The 19,713-nt window shown below is 34.7% G+C and overlaps 2 protein-coding genes across 7 annotated transcripts in view; both read left to right on the top strand.

Annotated features, from left to right (window-relative positions):
* The window catches only part of LOC110020092 (basic leucine zipper 61), a 19,889-nt gene extending 9,670 nt beyond the window's left edge, over positions 1 to 10,219 (top strand). For all 4 annotated transcript variants that reach the window (XM_020718066.1, XM_020718069.1, XM_020718068.1 and 1 more), the window contains exons 3-5: positions 9,361 to 9,436; positions 9,532 to 9,658; positions 9,745 to 10,219. In XM_020718066.1, coding sequence (XP_020573725.1) covers positions 9,361 to 9,436; positions 9,532 to 9,658; positions 9,745 to 9,950 — 409 coding nt within the window. In that variant the 3' untranslated portion in view covers positions 9,951 to 10,219. The remainder of the gene's footprint in view (positions 1 to 9,360; positions 9,437 to 9,531; positions 9,659 to 9,744) is intronic.
* Positions 10,220 to 12,354: 2,135 nt separating this feature from the next.
* Positions 12,355 to 18,796, top strand: LOC110020029 (type IV inositol polyphosphate 5-phosphatase 9-like). Of its 3 annotated transcripts, none has more exons than XM_020717984.1 (8): positions 12,355 to 12,493; positions 12,835 to 13,002; positions 13,516 to 13,623; positions 13,724 to 14,003; positions 14,853 to 15,037; positions 15,939 to 16,014; positions 16,155 to 16,311; positions 18,687 to 18,796. In XM_020717984.1, the coding sequence occupies exons 2-7, from the start codon at positions 12,953 to 12,955 to the stop codon at positions 16,218 to 16,220; spliced, it is 765 nt and encodes a 254-aa protein (XP_020573643.1). In that variant the 5' UTR covers positions 12,355 to 12,493; positions 12,835 to 12,952; the 3' UTR covers positions 16,221 to 16,311; positions 18,687 to 18,796. The 3 variants fall into 3 exon arrangements, with proteins under 3 accessions (XP_020573643.1, XP_020573642.1, XP_020573640.1); XM_020717983.1 differs by having other exon boundaries at positions 15,906 to 16,014; positions 16,162 to 16,311; XM_020717981.1 differs by having other exon boundaries at positions 15,906 to 16,014.
* Positions 18,797 to 19,713: the final 917 nt, after the last annotated feature.

Genomic DNA, 19,713 nt, shown 5'->3' with positions numbered 1-19,713 from the left:
GGGGGGAACCGAGTCCCTCCCCCCCCCGGGGGGGGGGGGCGGAGCCATAGGAAGCGACAAACCTCGCTGCGGAAGAAGACGACGACAATCACAGAGGCGTGGGAGGGGAAAGCCGGAGCGCGTCAGAGGGAGTAGGTGGAAGCTTTTCAGAGCACGAGGGGACCTAGAGGAAGCTTCGCGAGAAGAATCGGGCTCGGCTGGGGCACGCGACCGAGAGGAATGGGCGGGACTCGCGAACGAGAGAGGGAGGCGAGGCGTGAGCCCTAGATTTCGTGATTTAAGGCTTTAAAAGGAAACAGAGGAGATTTGATCGTTTTTATTAACATATATATATATATTTATATATATATATATATTAAATTTCATGTGATTTATCCATGTGCGGCGCCCTAGCAAAATGGGTTTCCTCCCTAGGTAATTTCGACATTACGAACGCATCGGCGCTGTCTGTTTTGCCGTCAGAGGTCGTTTTGACGAATTTATCGAATTGCGGGGCACTTTTCTCGTGTAAAAAATATGACAATATGAGTGTAAAAAATGTCAATTTTCTCGTGTAAAAAATATGACAATATGAGTGTCCTTTCCTACCAAAATTGGTATCCCGGACGCGTTGACACAATCTAGTTTGTCGTCAGAGGTCATCCGGAGAAGTTCACATTTTCACCCGTCCTTTAGGCTTAATTGAAGTCCGATTTCGTGCAGTTTTGTGAACTTTGTGTATTTGATGTGTGTATGTGACGAAAAGATCGTGACGATGTTTTCCTATGTTTTCCTAAGACTTGAAGTCCTATTAAGAACTTTTTCCCTTGAGTCTTTGCAAAATAGCCCATAACCGCTCGTTCATAAGACGATGATCTTGTGCCCAAAATACGAGAGCCAAAAATGCTAGACATCAAAGGAAAATAATAAGCGACTAGAATTGAGACTAGAATTTCTAAATGAGTGAGTCTCAATTCTAGTTTTCTAAGATGGTCAATAGGAACTCCTAGAGCTAGATCCTAAGACCCTAAGGAAAAAGAAATGACCTAAAAAATGAGGTCAACATCGGCACAAATGATTTACAACATAGGCGATGTTTGGTCTGGTGACGGTTAGGTATTGGAGTGATCTCGTGAGCTGACGATATAGCGGGGATTATGAAACAATGCACTGTCTGCAGCCGATTTTGTTTTCGGTTTGGGCATAGGAGTGCTAATGGTGTGGTAGTTCTGCATTGCAACATTGTAAAAAATTTGTATGGCATACCTTTGTTGGCTCAGAAAGAATGCGTGGTCCTCCGTGTAAGTGTCAATACCAAGAAAACAATCTATCGGTCCTAGGTGCTTAAGCTGAAACCGGGTTGCGAGTTCTTTTTGGAGCTGAGAATTTTTCTATGATTTGCTGTCGGTGATGAGAATGCCGTCCACGTAGATAAGAACAAAGACAGTCATTGTTTTGAGCATAAATTAGTAGAGATGGTTCAGTTTTACTAATTTGGAATTCACGGGATATGAAAACGATGACAACATGAAAAATCATCGGCGTGGAGCTTGTTTTAGACTATACAACAATTTCTTGTGTAGGCAAACATGATGAGGAAACTGAGAATCATGAAACCTTAATCAGTTTTATTTATTGTGCCATGGAGGAAGTAGTTCGATATGTCAAATGGAAGCACCGACCAATTTTGATCAATTTTGATGAAGAGCTATATTAAATATGATACGAATGGTTGGTATCTTAGCCAGATGAATAAATGTCTTAAAATAATTGGTGACATATTCTTGTCGGTTGCCTTGGGCAACGAGGGAGCCTTGTATTTAGTCACTACCCCCTTGGAGTTTACTTCTGTAGGATAAGTACATCTTCATTCAAAAATGACTTGATTGGGTGGTTTAAGAACTAGAATCCACATGTGTTGACATTGGAGGGTTTGGAACTCTTCGACCATGGTCAGCCGCCAATCGGGATCCTTAGATGCTTGAGTGTATGAGATATGATTGAGGGATGGTCAAGTTGATGGCCGAGATTCAATTTTTGTATTGGTTTGAGATGGCTTGTTTGCTGCTTGGTGTGCATAGAGTGTGTATCGGTTTGTTGGTTGTATGTGTTGGCTTTGTGCTGTGGGATTGGGTGGAGTATTGAGAGGAAGATTTGTAGCATTTGAATCTTGTAGGGGAAGAGGACTTGCAATGTTTGAGGTGCTGGTGGAGCTAGATGGAGATGGCTTTTGTGGCGGAGTGAGGTATGTAGTGGGTTGGAGGAGAAAAGGAGGTATGGTTGAGAATGATGGTTGCAATTTTGGAAAATGGAAAATGATGTTCCATATAAAGAGGACTTGCAATTTTGTAGGGGTAGAGGACTTGCAATATTTGAGGTGCTCGTGGAGTTGGTTGGAGATGTGTTTTGTGACAGAGTGAGGTATGTAGTGGATTGGAGGAGAAAAGAAGGTATTGTTGAGATTGAAGCCTGTGGTGTTGTGGAAGTTGAGGAAGATTTATCTTTATATGGAAAATGATGTTCCACAAACACCACATGTCGAGAGATGATGAGTTTGTTTGTAGGAGGATGGAAGCATTTTTAGCCCTTATATTGTATGGAGTAACATATGAAAACACATTGAATTGATGTCGGTTCAAGTTTATGGGTTGTTTGTGGTCTTCTCCATGGATTGTAAGCACAATCGAAAACTCTAAGGTGATTGTATGATGGTGGGGATTTATGTTGATGTTCATATGATGAGATGCGATGGATGGTTTTTGTGTTCATCTTGAGCTCATGATCTTCAAGGGATTTGCTTGGGAAAGAGATTGAGTTAAGTTGTTATACTTTAATTTATTGTTTTGTAAATTTATTTTTATATAAAATCCGTTTTTGCTTTATCTTCCTTATGAATTCTGCGTAGATTTCTTTTGTAGTGCATCAAGCAAGAACTTAATGTGGAAGTTGAGATTGATGTAGAAGGGCTCGAGTTGTTTGGATGAGGTGTATGTGTTTCCTTTCAACAATGTCATTTTGCTCGGGTGTATATGATCATGAAAAATTAAGACAAATGCTAAGTTTGATGAGAAACATATTTAAATTTTGAGTTATTTGAGATGTTGGAGAAGATTAATAAAACTTTGAGTTATTTGAAATGTTTCAGATTTATGACACATATATAACACCCAACAAAATTTTGAGAAATCATCAACAAAAGCTATGTAATATTTATATCATTGATAAGAAGTAATTGGGAATGAACTCCATACATCACTATAAATGAGTTCAGTCAATTCAAAGTAATTAGAAAGAGTTTGAGAAAGAAGACAAACCAAAATTATACCTTGAAATTTTGTCAATCTATTGTGTGCAAATCCTTCTCCAATGTTGCTCACAAAATTTCTCTCCACTCAACAAAATCTCTCGTTCTCACGCTCCATAGAAAAACTCAGAAGAGCCTTTGAAGAATGGGAGAAGTCGAAGACCAAAGAGAGCGACTCTTTTTTAGAATATGTTTTTTCATGTAGCCGATGGAATAAAGGTTTTGTTGTTATTGTTGTTTGTTGTTGTTCGATCCCATGGATCAATGACTCAGAACTTCAGCAAAGAGAAACCACATTAACTCACATTAGTCAGTTCTTCAACGTCGAGGTTTCGAAGTATGGTGCAAGAGTTCTGATGGCACAAGTAGCGATGTGAGGTGCTTGTATTGGAGGAGTGTGTAAGCGCTCAAAGTGGCGTTAAGGCGCGTATGTATGTGGGGCGCCTAGGCGAAACTTGACTAGCGTTCTTGCGCCCGATGCCCAGACAAAGCGCTAAAGTGGGAAGGGGGAAACATGAATCTGAGAAGGGTTGGAAACTAAATAGATTTAGTCTACTAAATCAATTGATTATCTTAATATTCCTGTATTTTTCTATATGATTCCACTATTCTCATAAGTCAAATTTATGGTGCCTATGCTCTCGGGATGAGTCTAGGCCCCTAGAGAGGGTTGCCTTTGCGCCCTTGTGCTAGCCTTTCAGATTGCTTGGTTGGCACTGAATGGTTTCATTTGGGATCCAGGTTTACATCCAATAGATGCTAAAACTTTTTGAAGTTTTCAAAAGCACTTGTAAATTACACTCTACACAAAAACACCCAAAAAAACATAAAAAAGAACAAATAATAAAGAAATTTGAGAGGAAGCTTAGACAAATTTTCACATAATTCACATGTATCATTGTATTTACATAATTATCTAGCAATGTTGATATCTTTATTATTGCACATTTTTTCGTATCTTGTTTTCGTGCTTTTTTGAAACCAAATTTCTGAAAACCAAACCAAATATTGAACTGATAAAGAGAGAAGCTCAACGTTCAAAGGTTAAATCCGGTTTGAATCGGAGGTTCAACCGGATGACGTTCCAAATTATTAATTTGTTTAAATGTGACAAATGATGTAATTTTTGTAAAAAATAATTATAAAATATAATATAAATATCTCTATATTTAAATAACAACACTAATATTTTTTTCATGTTATTTTATAAATTAATAGCAAATAATTTAAAAAAATGAATATGAAACATAAAAATCACGTCACTATAACTTTTAAAAAGATTTCATATTGAATAAAAATTAAACGTAATAAGAACCTAAAATTTTCTTACATCTCAACCATCTTATAACTTAATTTTCTTAAGGTTGCTATTGGCTCCCATTCGCCACGTTGGCATGAGATCCCACGATAGAGTTGACTGCTCTTCATCCCATCAGTGTATCTGTCGTGTGGCGTTGAGGAACTCTTTCACCATTGTGTAATCATCATCTTCCAAAAAACTCTATTTTTTGCCCTCCTTGACTCCTTCTCCAATGCCTTTCTTCTCTATTGGAAACTCACCATGCAGAGCCCTCGTACGGATTCCTTTCATGTTTCTCCTTCGTACCCTATTCTTCTCGCGATGAGACAGGCCTCATAAATGACATCGAAAAGTTTTCTCCCATGGTGAACGAAAATTTTGAGGAACCAGTACGATCCTTTTTTAAGCTGACAACGGAATGTGAGGGGATCACATCGCCATTGAGGGAATTGACCTATTCTCTTAAATCAAGAACAAGTTTTCTGGTTTCCGATTGGATCAACAATTCGGGCAGTTCTACGTTAGCTAGTTGCAATTCCGATTCTTACTCTAGCTGGACCGGTACCAGGCTCGATTCCTGATAGTATAGGTTTGATGAGTCAGTTTGATTCGATTTTCAAAATAATGGTTGAATTTGTTTCTTTAATTTTTTAGTTGTAGTGTTCCATGGCTTGCTGCAAGCCTCCTTTAAACCGCTTATCAGATCATGATGACTAGCAACTTGTCCACCCGGAAGTACCGCTTAGTTTATGCCATCACCTGCATTTTGACAACTAGATTCGACATCTCATCAAAGGTCGCAGTCACCACTGCTAGTTCGCCTTCCTCTGGTTGCTTCAGAGACTTCGTAGATGTTGAAGTTAGAGTTGTTCTGTAGCTGACATTGCCTTGCTCAGGCGATGGGCATCTTCAACGTGGATCTGTACAAGTGACAAACGATTATACTCTGTAATGAATGATTAAACAGATCGATACATGCTATGTTACATTTGAATGATGGATCATTATTGGATTGTTTCATCCAAGACTCTTCTTTCAGTGCCTGCTCTACAAGATCTCTTACTGAGGATCACTTGGGTGCATCATGGGGTGGAGTCACTGATCCACTGACAAATCTGCAGAGCAACTTCAAAGATCATTTGAACGTTACTGATGAAATCACGACCTATCAACTTTACTAACCTTTGTAGCATTAGGGGATCATGTCCTTACCACCAAATTTGAGCTCTGAAACCATTATGAGGTTCGACCCCTTACACTCGTTCAACAGATCAGGCATATGAGTGGCCTTGGGATTGTTCAGATCAAACATTAATTGGTTCCATCGATAGAGTTTTTTATTAGGGCATCTTTATAGAAATGTCTGGGGTGATCTCTTTCCTGTGCCACTCAGGATACGGTCCTAGGCAACATCTTCTACGAGACGACATGAAGAAGCTCCCTCAGCCACCTTTTGACTTTCAACCATTTTGGCAGTCTTCTTTAGATCTCGATTTTTCTTGGAGCAATCCTCATTTCTTTTTTTTTTTCGCTGCAAAATCGTTATAAGTATTTCCTCTGGGATTTTTAATCTCTTCATCGAGATATTATCCATCAAAATAGATAAAAGGAAAAGAATGATCACGTCAAAAAACAAGTGGGAAGGAAGAATTTCCTTAAAGACGAGATTGAAATGATAAATTCATTTCATACCTCTATGATACCTTTATAACTAAGAGTAAGTTAACATTTGAAAAGAGTTAATGAATATTGTAATTACTACCATCTTTAATGACTTATGTTATATTTTCTTTGATAGCATAATGATGCCCCAACAGACATTCAATATACGTACGTGGATGTTATTTCAAATCACGTGATGATTATTCTGTGACAGAAAATAAATTACAATAAACTTACAACTTGGTAATACCACCAGAGTAGGGAAGTCTTGAATTTTTTTTTAATTATTGTTTATTCATCATAAAATAGAACTTTACCATCAGTTATGAATCATGTTCAATTTCATTCCATTTTGCCTGAAGTGCATGCCCTTCTTAAAACAACTTGGTAGTTTAAGACGACCGGTCTCCCAGCTCAGACATATAAGATTCTGAGGTCTTAATTGTTGGAATCAATAAATTCAAACATCTCTTCCTCGCGGGACAGTTGGGAGCCCGAGGTGAGTAATAGTCCGCACTTACTTGGAAGTTTAAGCGTTACTTCCAGACGAATGATATTCTGAATTCAACATTAAGTTAAAGAGACTACTTCTTGTAGGTGTAGCTAATGCACTCCAAGTCAAAAGGAAGTTTAATCTCGAACAAATTTATTTCACTCTTTATCGTTTTCGGGCTTAGTTGTATTCATAGCGTGGATAGAGCTGGCCAACGATCATGTGACAACAGATTCTGTATTCTCTTATTTTTCTCGCAGTATTCTGATAAAGAGTTAAGAGAATCAAAGAACTAAATGTATACCAATAAATGACTTTCATGGGTATATGCATATGTTGGCAGTTCTCGTGGGCCTAGAAAGCCCATCTTCTCCAAAACACAATCACCACATGCTATATGCCGAGGTGCTTGTCACCTTCTAATTTGCCAGCTGTTGGAGTCACCTATCGATCTCTTAGCAAGCATCCGTCAGGATTGACCAATCGTAGAATTAAAGATCATCATTAAAAAATGAACATATGTCCATGTTCATTTATGGGCCGTCTGACATCCTCATCACCATCACTCAATTGGAGCATTGTGGATAGACTTTGTACTGTTTTGTCTGTAATTTTATATTTTCTTCCTTTTTTGTATGGTCCCTCGAGGGTAGGGATCCATCTTTTAGTTATATACATAGATGAACTCTGTCGCCTTCAGGGAGGAGACAAACAAACCATCGAAAATATATCTCGATATGTTCCTCTCGGTAGATACCAGGAGTTAGGGCTTGGAGAGCTCAAATCCATCCTCCTTAACCCCCTTCCTTTACAAGTTTTATACAGTTTGTGTGAGCCTACAAATGATATCGTGCCTGATGTACGGAGATGCCCCCAAGACAAAAAAAAAAAAAAAAAAAAAAAAAAAAAAAAAAGAAAAACATGAAGGGAAGGCAATGTGAATCATGTGTCCAAAATCTCTTTTAGTTCAAAATCTTAATTCTCAATACCTGGGGAAATTCCCGCATTCTTCCAAAAGTGGAAGGGTGGGGTGAATAGTTGCACTCTCCCTTAATTTAAGCTGTAGATGTTGATCGATCATTCTGAGCTTGTACTTCAAAATTTCAGACAATGGCTTTGCAAGAAATATCTATTATCTGAAGATTTCTAGGCGTGCATATGAGCTTCCTAAAACCTAGCTTCTTTCAAATTAAATGAACCTCAATCATTATATGTTTTATCACGTTGTGATGAGCAAAATTCTTTGCAATACTTATGACAGATTTGTTATAATAAATTATCTTCGCAAGTTTTCTAGTTGACATTCTTACTTCCCTATACTCTGCAACATACTTTTCTACATATTTCATGATACGTAACTTTAAGTTTAGCTTTTGAATTGCTGCTGACTACTAATGGTGACCGTTCTTTAATCAACAATCAACCATGTTCTCCCACACATAAGTACACTACCTTGGAGTTAATTTTTGGCCTATTGTCGAGCCACCTCAATCAACATCAGTAATTATTTAAATGTTCTTTGTTTGACGTGTTCATGTATTATGGTCCCCGTATATTATTCTTTTCTAGTTAATGCAAAATTTGATATGCAACCCCAAAATTTTTCTCTGCGGCATTTTTCATGAGCGATTCATCATACTTGTGGAGAAGCTGATATCTGCGCACAAGTGGGAAAGTTAAATGAGTTCTCAAATAATCTTTAAAACCCACACTTGTAGCCCTTTCCATTCTCATTCTTTGTCATTGGATTCATGGGAATGCGAGCCAACCAGGCATCCCTTTCTCTTTTACTGGTTGTTTGGTTTGTTGAAAAAGCATGTATTGTAATGGTAATATATTTTTATTTGTAATAGAATTATTAGATTTCTTAAGTTGTATTTTTAATCTGCTGCTTTAATTTCCTTTAGAAATCAATCATCCAACTAGGTTGCTTAGCGAGTTTCTCGTTTGATGTCTAGAATTTGTTAATCTGTTAAGACTGGTTGCAAAGGCTTGCTGACTGGAGACAATTCTTTGTAAAAACAGAACTGTAGATCACATGTGCATGAGCATTTAATTTGATGATATATGCTGCAATAAGAGTGACTTCATCTCAAAAACAATTTGGAGCGTTAGAAGTTGACACAAGGAATTTGATCACTTCCAACCATTATTGGTTTTTTTTTTGTTGTTGAGCAATTTCATTTAAGATTTATTTTTCCTTTTTTGTTATTTATTTAGCTATCAGGTATTTTTACAACCACTTTGTGTATTTTATTGATGTGATCAGATTTCATCAAGATATGAATTAATTGTTCTTTTTGAATTTCTTATTTAAAAATGCCTGTGTTAGCTAAAGGAACAGCCCCTAATTTGTAAAGAGAGATGCTTCCCTCCCTCAAAAAGCAAATGCTCTCATAAATTAAAATTCTGCTGTGGACCTAGGCAAAAGCATATGGATGTGTCTAACTCTTGTTTGGGTCACATCAGCTTTGTGGAATATCAAAATTTTATGTGAATTTCTTTGGGGAAGTGAAGCATAAACCCTCGCAGAAAGCCAAAAAAAAGGGGGGGATTTTGTTTTGGTTTATGGTGCTATGTGAGGGTTACTAATGCAGTAGTTGATTCCCAACATTTTGACAGGCGCTCAGGGCAGAGATCAAGGGTTCGTAAGCTTCAATACATTTCCGATCTCCAGAAAACCGTTGAGGCTCTTGAGGTAGCCTTGCAAATAAACTTTTTCTTTTATTGTTTATAATTAATTACTTGTACACCAAAAATAACACTTTTCTTTTTTTTTTTTTCACCATGTAGACCATGGGAGCAGAATTAGCAACCCAGGTAGCTACCCTCTTTCAGCAACGAATTGCACTTTCTCTAGAAAACAAATATATAAGGCAACAGATCTCCATCCTTCTGCATGAGAAAATCATCAAGGATGGTCAGTACAAGCCCTTTTCCCTTTTCAGAAATATAAAGTTGATCCGAGTCACTTCATGCATTTAAATGCTCTTCTTTCATGATCAGGCGAACATCGATGCCTAAAGAACGAGGCCGAGAAACTGAAGATGATTTCCGGGCGACATCGGAGGAGCAAAAGCATTTCTTCCCCTTACTTGGAACCAGGCCAGCACGAGAACGTTCATTCAGGAACAAGTTGGCAGTCTTTGGATTTCAGAAAGCTCAGCCTTGGTGAGAGTTCAGTTCCCTTCAACCATGGTTTGGGACATTAGTGTTACAGTCAAAACTAGGTTTTATAGACTAGAAGCATTCTTTGGGCTGCATATTTTATGCCCCACAAAAGCTCAGCTCATGCTTAAGAGTTGCAACTCTTTTATCTCATTTTGTCTAAGCATTTATTTGAGCTATGAGAAATGTTAGTTTACATTATTCTGGAGTGGGGGACTCCAGAATATCCGTAGGACCAGTGCTGACATGTTTCAAACCTTTATGATTTCCATATCATGTCATTAAGGCAATTAGTCTGTTATTTTGATAGTAAACGAGAATTTCTATTTCTATTTCTATTTGGTACCAGTGCCCTAAATGATAATATATATATATATATATATATATATATATATATAGTGTGTGTGTGTGCGCGCGCGCGCATGCGCTGCAAGCCTTGGCTTTTTGGTGGCGGTGTCACTGTAAGTCCTCTCAGGTCAAGGGTTCGATCTCACCATAACGCGAGGGCTCTAGAATTTTAAGCATATGGCGCTGGGTCTCATCGTGGGGCCAAAAAAGCCAAAAAATGGAGAAATCAATATTTGAGTCTCTGCTAAATATCAATTTACTTTTAATAATACGTGTAATAAAAAATAATAAAATAATAAAATAAAAAATAAAAAATAAATATAATAATAATAATAATAAATTTTTTTTCATCCTTCATTTTAATTAATTTTGTATTTGATATAGCCCTATTTAAAAAGCACATGTACCATTGTATGTATATGCACCCAATTTGATTTTTTGTGCTTGACTAGATATAACTTGACAATGTGTTTGTAAACTTATTTGGACCGATGTGATCTTGGAGCCTCATGAAACACTTTTTTGAGGATCATTTTTGCGTTATAAATACTTGTCTCATTTTATTTCATTTGGCTTTATAATATTACTTCGATACGAAATATATTATGGCAATTATTATGATCTCAGAAAATTCCTAACGGGCATTTTTCATGTCATCGATTAGTCCCACATCTCTTATGTTCATTGCCAGCAGATACATCCTCTATACAACTAAAAATTTATCCTTTATTATAATAATAAATATTATTCTCATTATTATATTCAATATTTACAGATTATTATTATTTTGGGTTATTAAAGCAAAATTCTGGTGAATATATGACGTCATCATGGATTCGACACAAATTGTTTTATAATTTATAAGTAATGGCCACTGAATGCCACTGCATTAGGGTTATCTCAACTTCATCTTTTTCTAAAGCGTAGGAGCCACATCTTTGAGGGCCCTAAAATACATGGTGCATTGCAGGAATACTTGTGTTCCCTAATTGGCTTGCTGGCTCCAAATGAGAGATTTGTGCTTAGATGCTCTGCTTTTCAAGGAATTCTAGAGTGCATGTTTGCATATCATATAGAAGATGGCATTCCTTTAAATTTTGATCCCCATCTTTTGCCCTAAAACTACAAAAGCATAGCTAATGGTACATCCAAGCGCTAAATGGTATCCAATGGTAAATCCTAAAATGTATTAAGGGTTACATCAAGTAGTTGCCCACTAACATGATTATTATTATAATGCATTGATTTTATTCATCGTGTGGACATTCCATTAATATTCATTATTAATGCAAAAATTGATCAGGACCATGTCACTAATTATCTTATCTAATCCTATCATTCATATTCATTTGAATTTATATATTTTTCTAAAAATGAACACACTTTAAACATATTATCATTTTATTTGTTTTCCATACATTAAAAGGAAGAAATTATTCTTCTGATTTTCGGAAATATATACTCCCAATTTCAAATATTGACTATGAACACACTTTATACACATTATCATTTTATTTGTTTTCCATACATTAAAAGGAGACATCTCCACATCCCTATTTGTTTGCTACACCTATATTGAGTCTACCCCTCCTTCATCATTCAATGGTCAATAGGACATTTTTTTCTTATGACATATTACACAATAAAATATAATACAATTAATATTATTTGAATATGTTGGATATATAAAATATATTTCATCGTTAAATATTTGTTCATGTGCAAAGATATTTTTCCTAATTTCAATGAATGGTTCACCTTCACTCAAGGGTTACCTCACCCAACATTTAAAATCATTATCTACACATAATCATGATAACTAAGATATATTAAACAAAACATCCAACAAGAAAATTTTAGTAAACAAAATCTTACAGAGTTCACCCAAAAATCCTTCCTTTGGAAAAATAAAAATAAAAATATTAGTTTAATTGACTAATGCCAATCACATAATGAGTATGCCCTACCAACTTGACATTAGCTAAACCATATCCATTTTTTTATAAGACCATGATATATATATATATATATATATAATAATTATATGGCCTTTATAAGTACATGTAGACACATATGAACGGCTCTATGAGCACAAACTTTCTTCCTCTCTAACCCACTCCAATTTTCGTGAAGAAACCTTCCAAAGACCGCTTCTTCTTCTTCTCATTCTTCGTCGTCGTCTTCTTTCTTATATTTGATTTTTTATCGTGCAAACATGAAAGAAAAGCAAATACAAGAAGTGAGTAGCTCTCTCGAATTCCTCACATATATTGGAGAAAACATTACGTATGGACATCTCATGTCTGGACGTCTGATCAGGGGAGGTCACAACAGCGCAAATTCAAGTGTGATGGTGTGACCTTCTGTGATTAGAATTTCGAGCATACGGAAGTCTATATGTAATATTTTCTTTATATACAAATTATTTTTGCTTCAGGAGATTCTGATATTATTCCATGTCAGATGAGAGAATAGATTGCCAAAATTAGAAGACATATAATCACAAACAAAAAATTTTTAGCATTTTTTTCAGTGTAATTTTAAGATATGTGTTTTGATCTGTTAAACTTATTGTTGCAGCTCATGCGGCCTTCAGTGCTTAACATAGCTCTTTCACAAGCTATGCATCCAACAAAAAACATTCTCTTTGTTGTAGAATTCAACTAGACCAATATTTCGCCGGAGTTTCCGTGCTCAAATGTCGCCGGAGAAAGCTTTTCAGAGCAAAATGGACACCCTTAAGTACAAGTAAGTCCAGACCAAAACAGTTTTCTAAGTATCTATCTTTCTATATGTATATTGACGCCTGTCAGAAGATTCATAACAATTGAGTAATGAAATATCATCTTAACGTTGCATGAAAACCCAACAAACACTCGAGTAATTAAATAGAAGTAAAGAGAAAGATGAAAAAAAATCACATGGCTAATTCACAAGGAATGATGAGCACACATATCAACTATTCTCCTTAATTAGAAAATATAGAGTTACAAAGTTGATTATTATAAATGCACAATAGCAGTTCATGTACAATAGTCATAATCAAATTGTAATGAATATAGTTTTTCGTGATAGCAAACTGTAAGGACCGTAGTTAATTACCATCAAGCCAGTAGTCTGCCTTAAATACTGTAGATTGTGACTGTAACGTCAACTTATCGTATAGACCGAACGATAAATTTGTTGATAACATATCATATCATATATTGTTATAAAATGAAGTAAGACCCCATGTATCTTAATTTATCATGATTGTTAAAGAGTGCTAGTCAGCACTTGGAATGTAGGTGGCTTGCAGCCTTCTGAGGACTTCGATTTGGAAGATTTGCTTCAAACAGAGAAGAGTTATTACGACATATATGTTCTCGGGTACTAAAATTTTCCTTAATTTAATTTCATTTTCTTCATTTAAACTCTTTTTTTAAAATTCCTTTTTTTAAAAAAAATATATTATTCATGGTATATATAGGTTTCAAGAGATTGTGCCACTTACAGCTAAAAATATTATGGGTCCAGAGAGGAGAAGCATTTCTGCCAGGTGGAACTCTGTGATTGGTTGGACTCTGAATAAGAATTACAGGGAAATAAAGGAGAGAAATAGTTCATTTAAGGAATATGAATGTATGATAAGCAAGCAGATGGTGGGGATAATGGTAACAGTGTGGGTGAGAGGAGAGCTTCTGCAGCACCTTCACCACCTCAGCGTCTCCTGCGTTGCCTGTGGCTTTCTTGGCTTCCTGGGAAATAAGGTATAATAAATAAATAAATATATAATATTTGTTTTTTTTTTAATAATTGGGAAATTTATACGCATGCCACACAGTTCTTATGTTTTTACATATTAACCCACAAAGATCGATGTTTACAGTTAAAAAGATGCATTTTTTATGTCATGCTAAGGATTTGTGTACAGCTAAAAGATGCATTTTCTTATTTTACACATCATACACTCACTTCTTATGTATTTACAAATGTAACATCTGAAATTCAATTATCACATATAGACCAGTTTCTCTATGCATAAAGACCTATTTCTTGGCATGATATGAAAGATTTGCGCGGTATAAATGTAAAAAATAAAGTTAAGGTATTAGATATGTAAATACATATGAGTTTGGTGGTGCACACATAAAATGCGTCAATATAAAATAGGAGTAAATAGCTGTCTCGAACTATGTTGAACAACCACCAATAGTCTTATTTTGTTAATCTAAATATTTTAATTAAGAGAGACTTAAGTCGGCGGTATAAATGTAAGAAATAAAGTTTAGGTATTAGATATGTACATACATATGAACCTGGTGGTGCACACATAAAATGCGTCAATATAAAATTGGACTAAATAGCTGTCTCAAACTATGTTGAACAACCACCACTAGTCTTAACAGCCACTTATTTTTTTAATCTAAATATTTTAATTAAGAGAGACTTAAGTCATTAATATAATGACCTTATCCCTTAAACTAGTTTTTATTATCCTTAACAGTAATTTATTGAACATGCTAATTAAAGTCAAGAGGAAGTACCTCTATTTATATATATATATATAAATATAAATATAATTCTGGATTGATTAATTAAAACAATTTAATTTTCAGGGAGCAATTGCTGTAAGATTCGTGCTGCATGGAGTTAGCATGTGCTTTGTATGTTGCCATTTAGCTTCAGGAGGGAAGGAAGGGGATGAGGTCCGCCGGAACTCCGACGCCATTGATATCCTCTCTCGGACTACCTTTCCTCATGTTTCTTCAATGAATTTGCCGCGAAATATTTTTGAACATGAGTGAGCAGCTTAATTTCAATTAATTCATTTTTCATTTATTACACTCTAAATTTTCAAAATAATAATAATAATAAAAGGGCTATTTACATACATACCCCTCAATTCTAGGTACTTACATATCTAAAAAGCGAACTTTACAATTTATATTTAAACCACTCTAAAAACTATATCAAGTCTGTAGTATTACTATATCAACCTCTAAAAGCAAAATACATATTTTTTTCTAGAGTAAAATGTCAAAATAGTCTCTGACTATTTGCATGGGATCGTTTTAGGATCCGTTTGGGACAACTTGTATGTTTCAGGATAAGCTGCTTATCCTGAAACGCGGCCCGCGGGCTGGCCGCAGGGGTCGACCCGCAACCTGCGTTTATTGTAAAAACTCAAATGCAGTTTCAGATAAGCTGACGAAATGCGCAAACCAAACGGTACGACGGTGTTTTGAAAACGCCGCACGCACTTATAAGCTGCCCCAAACGAACCCTCAGTCTTTGAGTTTATATAAGTGTCAAAACATTTTTTCAGACTTTAAATAAATGGGAGGTAGGAAGTAGTTGTTGTTGGACTATTTTTGAAATTATTGCAAATTGTATATTTGCTATACCACCATTGACAAATAGTTATTGGGTCAAATTTGTAAGTGTTTTGTACTACATGCAAAAAGCCCTAATTAGTTCAATACCCCTACCTATAAAATAATATTCCAAGTTATATTATATTATATATTCATCATGTTATTGTATCTTGATAAGCTCAAATTAAATACCAAAGCAATTATTTTCATTTGATTATAATAATTTTAATTCAATATAAGTGCCCATCAAAATAATTAATTAATTATTTAATTGGTTTATTTATTTTTTTGCAGCCAAATAATTTTACTTGGTGATTTGAATTATAGAATATCGTTACCAGAGACGGAGACAAAATTGCTTGTTGAGAGAAAGGAGTGGAACGTCTTGCTTAAGAAAGATCAAGTACTACTTAATTTGTTTAATTTTTTATTTACATAAATATCCAAGAATTTATATTTTGTATTATTAAGTTAATTTAATTAATTATTAATAATATTAATTAATTAATTTTTATTTATTTTTTTTTTTTTGAAATTGCTGAGATTAAAGCTGGCGTTGCGAGGTGGCAAAAGGAGGAGTATTCGAAGGTTGGAATGAAGGCAATATAAGCTTCCAACCAACTTACAAATATCTCCCCAACTCTGATAAATATTATTGTTGCATTGAGGGCAAGAAGAAGAAGAAGAGAGCACCCGCATGGTAAGTCCTCTTTTTATATCATAATATAATTTTCATTATTACGCTAAATATTAGAAAATATACAAAATATTTCATCATATATAAGATTTATTATTTATTTAAGGGCGATAAAGAAAATGAGTTAGGAGTAAAGTGTTTACATGGGGTCATTTTAGGGTTTGTTTGAGGCGGTTGTAGCTGTTTGAAGAAACAAGTGTGAAGCTGCTGTAGAAGAAACTGTTTTTCAAAAAACTACGGTGACTATTATATATTGATTTTATCTTCAAAAAATCAGATCGTAGTTTTTTTGCTAGCCATCACATTTTAACACCTCAGGTTGAAAAAAATAGTTTTATACCACTGAAATTTCCAAAAAACAATAAGAAAACAGTTACATAAACAGAACTGTCGTGACGGTTTGAAAAACAAAGCAGACAGAAAGTTGTCTCAAACAAACCCTTAACCATAGAGTTTATAGAAATGTCAAAATAATTATAGAGTACTTTAAAATTATGCTCTAAAGTCCTCCATGAGGATTATTTTAGCTTCAGATTAAAGAATATGTGAACTATTTTGACAATTCTATAAATTTTATGACTAAAATAGTCCCATATAAATGGTGATAGAATGTTTTGACCATTTGCTCTAAAGAAATTAATTGAAGATATTGACCATGTGGTTGTTCAATATTGATGTTTGAGAGAATATATATGTTCATCCAAAAGAATTGTGTGGTACTCATTTACATGCATGCCATCCAATTCTTATGTATTTATATATCTAACTCATTAATTTTATTTCTTACATTTAAGGTTTGTTTGGGGCAATTACAACTTATTGAATAATCCATTGATAAACTGATTAAAAATAATCTGTGATAAACTAGGAGCGGTGACTATTACAATTTTTTATTTTTTTGGAAAAGTCAGACCGTTGTCAATAAATTGCCACCACACCTAGATAGGTGCGGTGTGAAAACGTTGTTTTCTATGTTTTGAAAACCTATAAGCTGCCAAAACACAGTTTACCCAAACACGTCAAATGCGTTTTCAAAACGCCACAACACCAAATAGGCTGCCCCAAACGGGCCCTCAATCCAATCAAAGCTTTCATATCACATAAATTCGTGCATTATTAAGTTTGCAAATATAAAATTTGAAGTTCAAGTGTTAGATATATAAATATGTAGGAACTCGGGGGTATGCTTGTAAATATTTCAAAAGTTTTTTTAAGGGAAAAATTTAAAAAAAAAATCTGTAGCCATAAGAAATACAAATAAAATACAAGGTCTTCCAATGGCCACGTGTCTCCATTTTGTTGGGTAGTTGACTGGTAACTTTTGCAGTAATATTGTCGCGTTTTGCCGACGTTTCAATCATTGAACCTTTGTCGTTAAGTAAAGGAGCTGCATTTAGTGGTTGATTTTTATTACACGTGATAAAAAAAATATTTTTAATATTATTTTCTATATATTATATTCTAAAATTAAATATTAATTCTTTGACTTTTGATTTACTATTATTCTTTTATATTTAGGAGTAGGTCATAAATAACTTTAAATCATAAAATATTATTCTGTCAAGACTCCGAACGTAGAGAACTATTTGAAGTCCAATGAAATCAAGTCATGTGGTGGTGACAATAAAAAAAATAAAATGTCTGGTAACACAAAAAAATATTTCTCTCGTGTTTTTCAAGTGTTATTGTGTGTTATTCAAGTGTTATTAATGTATTATTTTATTATTATAATATCAGAAATATTCTCAGAACACAATAACACCTGAATAATATATAATAACATCTGAAGAATACGGAATAACATAAGGGAATATTCCCGCGTGACCGAGCCTATTTTTATTTTTTTTCTGTCACCGACACGTGAAGTGATTTCATTGGGCTCCAAATGGTTCTCTACGTTAGGAGTCCTGACAAAATATGAACTCTTAAATCATATAATAATAACATCTGAAGAATACAAAATACCACAAGAGAATATTTCAGCGTGACCGAGCCTATTTTTATTTTTTTTTTTGTCACCGACACGTGACGTAACTTTATTAGACTCCAAATGATTCTATACGTTAGGAGTCCTGACAAAATATGAACTCTTAAATCATATATATATAATAACGGCATGATTGGAAGAGATTTTTTTTTAGGGAGCATAAGAATGAAAAATAATTAGAAACATTTTATAAAATTTAATTTTCTCAATGTTTAATATAAAACCATCGTTTAAATAATCATATTCTATTTAATATCATTTTTAAAATCTTAATACTTCGAAAAAATAAATCAGTTATGTAATTATTAATAGTACTTCAATTAAAGGAAAAAAAAAATATTTTTTTATTTGCTTTTCCCAAAAACTGAGCAATATTAATGTACATGTAAAGGTGTGATAGAATTCTATGGTACGGGAAGGGTCTGAAGCAAAGCCAATACGAGAGATGTGAATTGAAACTCTCCGATCACCGGCCGGTGAGGGCAATCTTCGCCGTTGAAGTGGAGGTGGCGGCGCCGCCGGCGTGTTCAACCAATTTCAGCTCGCTGATCAGGAGCTTCTTCTCGTCAGACGAATTTGTTGTATTCGATGGCCGTTTTGAAGCTTAATTAAATCACTGTATTATGAGAAGAATAATATGTGAATGTCTGCGTGCGTGATTGAGGATAGAATTGTAAATTAAAATTGAGATATTTGTCCATGCATGCGACTCTAATGCAAAAGTCTATTTTCCCGGCATTAATTTATGCAGCTGTAACCAAATACAAACATTTCCTTAAGATAGTTTTGTTTTGCTCATCTGGACCTGGTTCTTACTGTATTATAAATTGAATTATGTGGTTAGGTATTAGTTTTATAAATATAAAAAATTTGAATATAAAATAAATGTTACTTTTCGTACCCATGTTGAAGCCAGCTGGGCCAGTGATACCACTGATCGCCGATCTTTTACAAGATATTGCGTCTTCATTGGTCCTAACCTTCTATCATGGAATGTGAAAAAGCAAACAACGACTGCTAGATCGTCAACTGAAGCTGAATATCGAGCCCTATCTTCTGCAGTCCAAGACGTTATATGGCTTTGAGGACTTCTCAATGATATTCAAAATTTCAATTCAGTTCCAACAGTAATTTATTGTGACAACCTATTTGCTATGGCCATCGCTCAAAACTCTATTTTCCATGCTCGCACGAAGCATATTGAGATTGGCTATCATTTCATTAGGAGTTGTATCCAGTCCAATGAAATTACACTTCAGTATGTATTATCAGATACACAGTTTGCTGATATACTTACCAAGACACTTCCAACTCAATATCACCATAAGATATTATTAGTTTGGGGAGTCATTAGTAAAACCTAGTAAAATCCTTAATCTGTATTACTTTAGGCTTAGCTTGCTATCACTATAAATAAT

Source organism: Phalaenopsis equestris, unplaced genomic scaffold (assembly GCF_001263595.1).
Source record: "Phalaenopsis equestris unplaced genomic scaffold, ASM126359v1 Scaffold000090, whole genome shotgun sequence".
Classification (NCBI taxonomy): Eukaryota; Viridiplantae; Streptophyta; class Magnoliopsida; order Asparagales; family Orchidaceae; genus Phalaenopsis; species Phalaenopsis equestris.
This window is presented reverse-complemented; position numbering and strand designations above follow the sequence as displayed.